This window comes from Nanorana parkeri, unplaced genomic scaffold (assembly GCF_000935625.1).
Source record: "Nanorana parkeri isolate BGI_ZX_2015 unplaced genomic scaffold, ASM93562v1 scaffold1330, whole genome shotgun sequence".
Taxonomy (NCBI): Eukaryota; Metazoa; Chordata; class Amphibia; order Anura; family Dicroglossidae; genus Nanorana; species Nanorana parkeri.
In genome coordinates this window covers 211,121-219,437 of record NW_017307598.1, presented here as the reverse complement: position 1 = coordinate 219,437, position 8,317 = coordinate 211,121, and the positions used below count along the sequence as shown (strand labels likewise).

Here is an 8,317-nt window from a genome sequence, read left to right as displayed (position 1 = left end):
GTTTAAAGGGAACGATGGGGGGGGGGGGTGCTTTTCACTCACCTCATAGTTCTAGCCGACCTGTGACAATGAGACTGTCACAAGTCGGCTCAGTAGATCGGGAGGTGAGCGAACACATACCGGCGCTCGCTCACCTCTCGATCCTGTCACGGCTCTGGCAGAATGGACGGGGGAGCGGGGTGGGTACAGCTGGCTCTGTCCCTAGATAGGCAGAGCCAGCTGTCACTCACGCAGCTGGGCGGATCCAGACATAATTGTCGGGATCCGCTTCAGCTGCGGCATCTTAGTATACCGCGAGCTACAGCTCGTGGTATACTGAGCCTAGGGTGATGGGAGGACACTAGTTTGTGTCCTCCCGTTACCCTAAGGAGAACTATGGGGAAAAGCCCTGACCCCCATAGTTCTCCTTTAAGTCATCTTCTACCTCCTCTCTGCCTATCCATAATCCTCTATTTTCTGCCCTCTCTCACTCTATCTTCCTTCCTCGGGCAGCTCCTACTCCTGTCTTATCTGATTCTCTCAATACTCCAAGGTCAGCTGTTGCTTTTCTCTGTCCTCCTCCTCCATTATGATCAGCTTTTACTCTGCCACATATTGTCCTCCTAGTGAACATCCAGTTATCATTCTGCCTCCCCTACCCCCACCACCCCCTCATCCATGCCTAGCTAACATTCTGCCTCCCATTTCTGCCTCATGGTCCTCAGTTCTGCCTCTGTTCCCACTGGTCCAGCTAGCATCCTGAGTAGGGTTGCCACCTGTCCAGGATTCACCCGGACAGTTCGGGATTTGAATGCTTTGTCCGGGTTTCATGGCAGCAGAAACCCAGACACAAGATGCCAGGCAGGCAGACAGGGGCAACCAAAATGAATATAGGGGCTACTGGCCCCCCACTGAAAATACTCTCGACTGTGATATTGTACATATGAATGGGTGGCGCTATTTACATCTGAATAAGCCGTGGCTCATTCTCCCAAAAAAAATATCTGCACGTTGCTAGAGTGTTCGGGGTTCACTTGAAGAAAAGGTGGCAACCCTAATCCTGAGGCCTGTACCCGCTAGCTACACAGTCAGCTCACATTATCCCTCCCTCCACGATCAAAACTAGTGAGGTGGCACACTTGACCGAATGATACAGTATGTGCCAAGCTAAAATATTGTATGCTCCAGCAGTCATGCATTTCAATGTGTAAGGAAGTACTGAGCATCTCATATGTCAGTTTTACTTGTACAATCTGTGTGTGATCCTTTTTCTCTACTGCAGAGGTTCAGACGAAGGTTTCCAGAGATGTATGTGGTACGGGAGCCCCGTCCATAACCCTGACTGTCCTGGATAACATCATGAGCGTGCCATGTACACATGTGACCAGAGATACGGGTGAGCACAATAAGGCAAAAATGCAAAATACAGAAATCCACGGCAATCATCCAAAAGCCATAATTTGTCTGTTGGCACCAAACTACTACTATGGTGACTGCAGTGGTTGTCTGTACATCATCTATGGTGTGTAGTACATTGCACACGCTTGTTCTCTTAGTTCTTAGATCTTGTGGCCGGTTCTCTTAGCGTGCAGACTGTTTCACGTCTTTATTGTATGTACTTATTTATTCATTGTTAGATGGAGCAATCTTAATTTCCTATAAAGGACTTGAGACATTAGGAGAAAACGACCAAGAAGATACAGAGGAGATTATTTCCCCCATAATCAGTGGAGCCATCACCAGTCCCAATATAGAAATCCTGGAGCCCCCGGTGGCCTTCTACCTGAAACAGCTGAAGGTCTGTACAAATAAGAGAGTTTGATGTCTGTGAACTATATGTACACTATCCATTACAGAAAGATTTGTCCTGGGTCATAAAAGTGGATGTCCATGGTTCTGTCCAGCCTTCCCTTTTCATTTTGCTCCTACAAAATGGAAACTATCTCCTTTCCCACCAGCCAGCTGTACAGGCTTACAGTGGAGATCTGTTGTATGTTCTGGAAGCATTTTGGGGGAGTTTTACCACCATGCAGTTATGTGTCCTACGGCACTTTAGCATCACAATGTTTTTACTAGGGATGCACCGATACCACTTTTTTAAGACCGAGTACGAGTACCGATACTTTTGATCAAGTACTCGCAGATACCAATTACCGATACTTTATCTTAAAGGGACAGGTCACATTTTTTTCTAAAGCAATACAAACTAATGCTTTAAGGTCACTTTCTTAATATTATGATTCATGAGATGACGAGGGAGCATGACGCCGGCTTCCCGGCCAATCAGAATGCCTGGTGCTGCGTCATTACACGGCGCCCGGCTTCCGAGTTTGCTAGACTCATGACCAATTGGGAAGCCGGGCAGCGCGTCATTGCACGCTACCAAGCTTCCTGATTGGCTGGGAAGTCGGCTCCATGCTCTCTCATCACAAGTGATGAGAGAGCATGGAGCCGTTTCCTGGCCAATCAGGAAACCGGGCAGCATGTAATGATGCGCTGCCCGGCTTCCTGATACGGGAAGTACTCGTGCTAGGCATCGGAGCATCCCTAGTTTTACTGCTATACTGTGGCATACGTTCGTTATGGAGCTTCCCATTTTCATTTGTTTATTGTAGATGTAATACAAGCCACCGTAGTAGGTATCCGCGTAGAGTCAGCCCAATGGATGAATTTGCAGTTAGGTTTTAAAGATTCGCTCTTTTACAAACTTGAACTACAAAGCCAAAACCTCCTTTGTTTTGAATAGAGTAGGAAACAGTTAAAATCTCGTCCCATCCCATTAGGGAGGATTGCCATTCTCTTCCTGCCCCAAAGACATAGATGGAAGTGAGTGGAAATATTCTAAAGTCTGGCTTGTCCGGTGACACCTGTAAAACTTTGGATTTCCCATTGCTCTGTCCTGGTGACAAAGATCAAACGTACTTTACATGAAAAAAAAAGATAAACCTCCAAAGTAATTGGAAGCTGCCATATCTTACCCTTGTTCTTTGGTTTAGATATACTGTAACTGGTCAGATGACAGGGGTGTGGAGTAAAGACGGCGATGACCAGCACTCAGTCGAAATTTGTTTGAGTTTTACAAGTATCGGTGTTATATAGACATGGGTGACAAAGATTCTGTACACCTTTCACAGTCCAAATCTCATGTCAAAACTCTATCATCAAAAGGCCATGGGCAATGTGAGAAGCCCAGAAGCTGCTAGGTCTTATTTTCGGGGTAGGTCTTATGTTACAGAAATCCCTGAAGATAGCGCTAGGTCTTACTTTCGGGGAAACAATACTTCACTGTATGCCGGTCCAGTATCGGGCTGGTGTCTTTTTTTTTTTTTTAAAGAATTGCAGACGAAAAAATAAAGTGTAGACCTTGCCCAAGGATCCCAGCCTGACATTGATTTGCTGTCGGGACTTCTGTATCTCATTGCGCAGAGGGTGCATTATATTACCAGGGCAAGAGGTTTATATGAAGCATGCTTTGCTTTCATTGGAAGCAGATAAGTGTCTACTCCACACCCCTGTAGTGTTATGATGCGTCACCTGCCCTCCTTACAGCGATTGGACCTTGATTAGTGGCCGTGGTGCTCAGAGTGACGGAGATCTCCAGCACTCAGACCAAAGCATTCAATTATTTTGCTTATTTATTGAAAAAACATGTCACAAGTGTCAACTAGCCATCATTTCGGGGCCACGCAGGGTCCCTACTTTAAAAGGAGAACTATGGGCTTAAGGCTTTTCCCCATAGTTCTCCTTAGGGTAACGGGAGGACACAAACTAGCGTTCTCCCGTCACCCTAAGCTCAGTATACCGCCAGCTGTAGCTCTCTATATACTGAGAAGCCGCAGCTGAAGCGGATCCCGACAATTGTGCCGGGATCCGCCCAGCTGCGTGACTGACAGCTGTACCCGCCCCCTCCCCCCGTCCATTCCGCCGGTCAGCGCTATCGGAGCGGGGAGGGGGGAATCCAGCCCCTCCCCCTGTCACAGCAGAGAGCCGTGACAGGATCGAGAGGTGAGCGAACGCCGGTATGTGTTCGCTCACCTCCCGATCTACTGAGCCGACCTGTGACCGTCTCATTGTCACAGGTCAGCTAGAACTATGAGGGGAGTGAAAAGCACTCACCTCATAGTTCTCCTTTAAGACGACATAGTGACCTATGTCACTATGTGGGTCACTATGTCGCCTTGAAGAAGGGACCCCGAAATGATGGCTAGTTGACACTTGTGACATGTTTCTTCAATAAATAAGCAAAATAATTGAATGCTTTGGTCTGAGTGCTGCTGATCTCCGTCTTTACGATTTTGGAAAACACGGCGCCGTCCGTGCAATCGCTACGAGCACCACGACCACTAATCAAGGTCCAATCGCTGTAAGGAGGGCAGGTGACGCATCATAACACTACAGGGGTGTGGAGTAGACACTTATCTGCTCCCAATGAAAGGAAAGCATGCTTCATATAAACCTCTTGCCCTGGTATGTAATGGGACCTCTGCGCAATGAGATAGAGAAGTCCCGACAGTAAATCAATGTCAGGCTGGGATCTTTGGGTCTTCACTTTCTTTTTTCATCTGCTGTTCTTTAAAAAAAAAAAGACACCAGCCCGATGCTGGACCGGCATACAGTGAAGTATTGGAATATGCGCCATTGCCAGCCCTGTGGCTACTATGCAGCTTCTGGGCTTCTCACATTGCCCATGGTCTTTTGATGATAGAGTTTTGACATGAGATTTGGACTGTGAAAGGTGTACAGAATTATTGTCCCCTATGTCTATATATAACTCAAACACTAACCCCAAACCTAATCTTACTCCTAACATGACGTAGTTAAAGCTGTAGATCCTCCAATCATCTCTGAATTGGTGCCTGACACTGTCCTTTCTACTCGTGTTCCCCATGGTCCCTGTGTGTGTTGAATAGGAGCCACCGGTCCAGCATGCTCCTGTGATAGACTATAACTTCAATACAAATGAGTAAACTAGACATGAGATTGTAGTCCATGAATTCCCCCGGAAGGTTCTGGCTACACAGCTTGCAAGCCGACATCTCTAGGCAGGGCAGCCATTAGGGGGGTACGGCCGATATTCATGTAAGGGGCCCGGTCAGCCTGGGGGGCCCGCCCGGGTCCCTTACATGACTATCGGCCAACAATGAAGGGCGAGGAGGCGGAGGCCTGGCCCTAGCAGCGCAGGGCCCCAGCATTGCCGCTCCAGCGGCTTTAAGACAAGCTAGGGCCCCATCAGCGACGCTGCTCGTCTGATGTCGGACTGGCCGGAAGTGATGTCACGTTAGTGACGTGACATCACTTCTGGCTTGTCCGGCGGCAGACGAGGCCATGTGTGCAGGTAAGAGGAGCTAGGAAGGAAGGAAGGAAAGGAGGGAGGGGAGGGATGCAGCCCTGACCAGCCCACCTGAGACCCCTTCAGAGCCCACCATAGACAGTCTCAGATGGGCTGTGCAGCATCTATGGTGGGCTCTGCAGGGTCACTCTCAGGTGGGTCCTGTGTCCAGCGCGTCACTAAGCCCTGCGTCCAGCGCGCCACTAAGCCCTGCGTCCAGCGGCGCGGGGGGGCCCAGCCTAAAGCCGTGTAAGGGGCCCCAAAATTTCTGATGGCTGCCCTGTCTCTAGGAAGAGGCCATGCCACCACTAAACTACACTCATGATTTATTGTAGACTGAATGTACTATATCATCAATCTTTATTCCACCTGCAGGTCGTTCCTCCTTCCTTCATCGTCCGATGTGTGTTCTGGGACACAGAGGAAAGGGTTTGGTCAAGCCGAGGATGCGAGACCAAGATGGCCGACAGAGAGAACAGCACTCTCTGCATCTGCAACCACCTGTCCACCTTCGCTGTCCTCATGGCACTCAGTGACATCCAGGTGATGTAAATTGTAATACACACTGCTGATTGGCCGGGAAACCGGATTCCCGGCCAACCAGCATTGAGCCGTTTTAAAAAGAATGGAGTCGGCTTTCCCGGGCAATCAAGAACCCGGGCGGTGGGTAATGACACGCCTCCTGGCTCCCCGATTGGCCGGGAAGCCTGCTCTATGCTACCGGAAGTACCGGTATCGGTACTCGGCATCGGCGAGTACCGAAATATAAATATCGGTACTCGATACAGAAAAAACGGTATCGGTGCACCCCTAAGAAAAACTATGTCTTACCTTTTAGCAATTTTGTGGATCAGGATCATACATAGGACACTATAGGCAAGCTGTTATGGCCTAGAATAGATGTCCAGATAAGGGGACAGACCGAGGGACAGGTTCTCTTTTTAATGTGCATTAACATACAATGTTCTCCCCATGCCTTGAGATCTGCAACCCTTGAGCATGGTCTGGGTCAGGGGTGGGCAACCTTGGCTCTCCAGCTTTGCTGAAACTACAAATTCCATCATGCTTCTGCCTCTGGGAGTCATTCCTGTGGCTTGCAATGCCTTGTACTTTCAGCACAGCTGGAGAGCCGAGGTTGCCTACCCCTGGACCAGGTAAACTCAGCCACGGAAGCTGGACTCCAGGCAAAGAGCTACATACACATATTGGAGCTGTTTAACCTGCCAACAGATTTTCTGTCCATTCAGTCCTGAGATTTACATAGATATGCCACCTAGCACAGCCATGACCGCCAGGGGAGGTAAAACCCAAAAGTCTCCTTCCCACCCCCAAACTGTGATTGGACATTGAAAGTAGAAGCTTACCTTCATGTACAGCAGAGCTCAGAGTGAAAGGAGAAGCAGCACAAGGAGCCAATCAGGTGTGCTTCAGTGCAGAAAATGCTGATAGAAGGAGAGAGAAGAGTGAGTGACAAATAGATAAGCATATGACTCTGCTCCTTCTCTTTTCACGGGCCAATCAAAGGGTGGGAAGGAGACCTGTGAATGTTACCTCCCCTGCCAATCAGGGCACAGAAGTGAGTTATAGAACAAAGGCTGCGTACTAAATGAATGTGACACGAGGGGCATGTAAAAGCCAAGTCACTTGTAGATTGGACCTCCCCACTAATGTTACATCCCTCTCATCTACAGGAGGATGGTGGCCTCATTCTGATCTCTCGCATTGGCCTGAGTGTGTCCCTCGTCTGCCTGTGTCTGTCTCTGCTCACCTTCACCATGTGCCGGTCTATAAGGAGCGCTCACACCTCTGTCCTGACGGCTCTCTGCCTGTGTCTCTTCATTGGACAGATTCTGGTTCTGTTCGGTCTTCATCAGACTGGCAATAAGGTAACTGCGCCTTCGGAGACTTTACAATTGAAGCAAATGTGTCCGAAGCTTCCTCGTGCGCGGCTATGTTTGCTCAACGCTCATGCGCATCACCACAATCTTATACACAGGGCCGCGCGTTGCGGAATGCGCACAAACTTTGGCCCGTGTTGGTTTCCTGGTAAGTACCTTAGAAGAGCCACCAACAGGGGTCAAGGTGACTCGGCAACGCTTTTCTATGCCACTGTCAAGATATTATTGAGACCCGTGCGATACTATGGCGTTTCCCACTTTCTTCTCACCATACACTCACTGGCCAGTGGCGTCACAAGGCGGGTGCGGCCCGCACCCGGGTGCCACCATTGGAGGGGTGACACCAAAATGACTCACAGTCATTTTGGTGTCACCCCCCTCTGAAAAGAGAATGGGGAAGAAAAGGGGATTTCAGTGACTTTGAGCGTGGCGTGGTTGATAGTGCCGGGCGGGCTGGTCTGAGTATTTCAGAAACTGCTGATCTGCTGGGATTTCCATACACAACCATCTCTCGGGTTTACAGAGAATGGTCCCAAAATAACCTTTGAAGTAAATGAATTGTATCAATAAAACAATCAATAAATATAAATGATGAAAGTAATCCAATAAATGGAAATTAACGTGCAAGATACTCTCAGTGAAAAAGAGTGAATCTCTCAAAAATTAAATCATAACAGTGAGAACTTCATAAATGGACCATTTAAAATCGGTCAAACAATCAGCACCAATCAAATATAAATGCGATCCGGATATTTTCTCTTTTTTAATCGCAAACACCAGTTGGTTTTGACACTATGAGAGCCATTTAAAGGAGAACTATGAGGGGGGGAGGGGGTGATTTCCACTCACCTCATAGTTCTAGCCGACCTGTGACAATGAGACTGTCACAGGTCGGCTCAGTAGATCGGGAAGTGAGGGAACACATACCGGCGTTCTCTCACCTCTCGATCCTGTCAAGGCTCTCTGCCGTGACAGGGGAGGGGCTGGATTCCCCCCTCCCCGCTCCGATCCGCCAGCGCTGACTGGCGGAACGGATGGGGGAGGGGGCGGGTACAGCTGGCTCTGCCTCTAGATAGGCAGAGCCAGCTGTCACTCCCGCAGCTGGGCGGAT

At 49.0% G+C, this 8,317-nt stretch overlaps 1 protein-coding gene across 1 annotated transcript in view; it reads left to right on the top strand.

Annotated features, from left to right (window-relative positions):
• Window positions 1–8,317, top strand: part of LOC108797746 (adhesion G protein-coupled receptor E3-like) — a 43,334-nt gene that overhangs the window by 24,091 nt on the left and 10,926 nt on the right. The window contains exons 10-13 of the mRNA XM_018569399.1: window positions 1,262–1,375; window positions 1,617–1,777; window positions 5,684–5,851; window positions 7,000–7,194. Of these exons, the coding sequence (XP_018424901.1) occupies window positions 1,262–1,375; window positions 1,617–1,777; window positions 5,684–5,851; window positions 7,000–7,194 (638 nt within the window). The remainder of the gene's footprint in view (window positions 1–1,261; window positions 1,376–1,616; window positions 1,778–5,683; window positions 5,852–6,999; window positions 7,195–8,317) is intronic.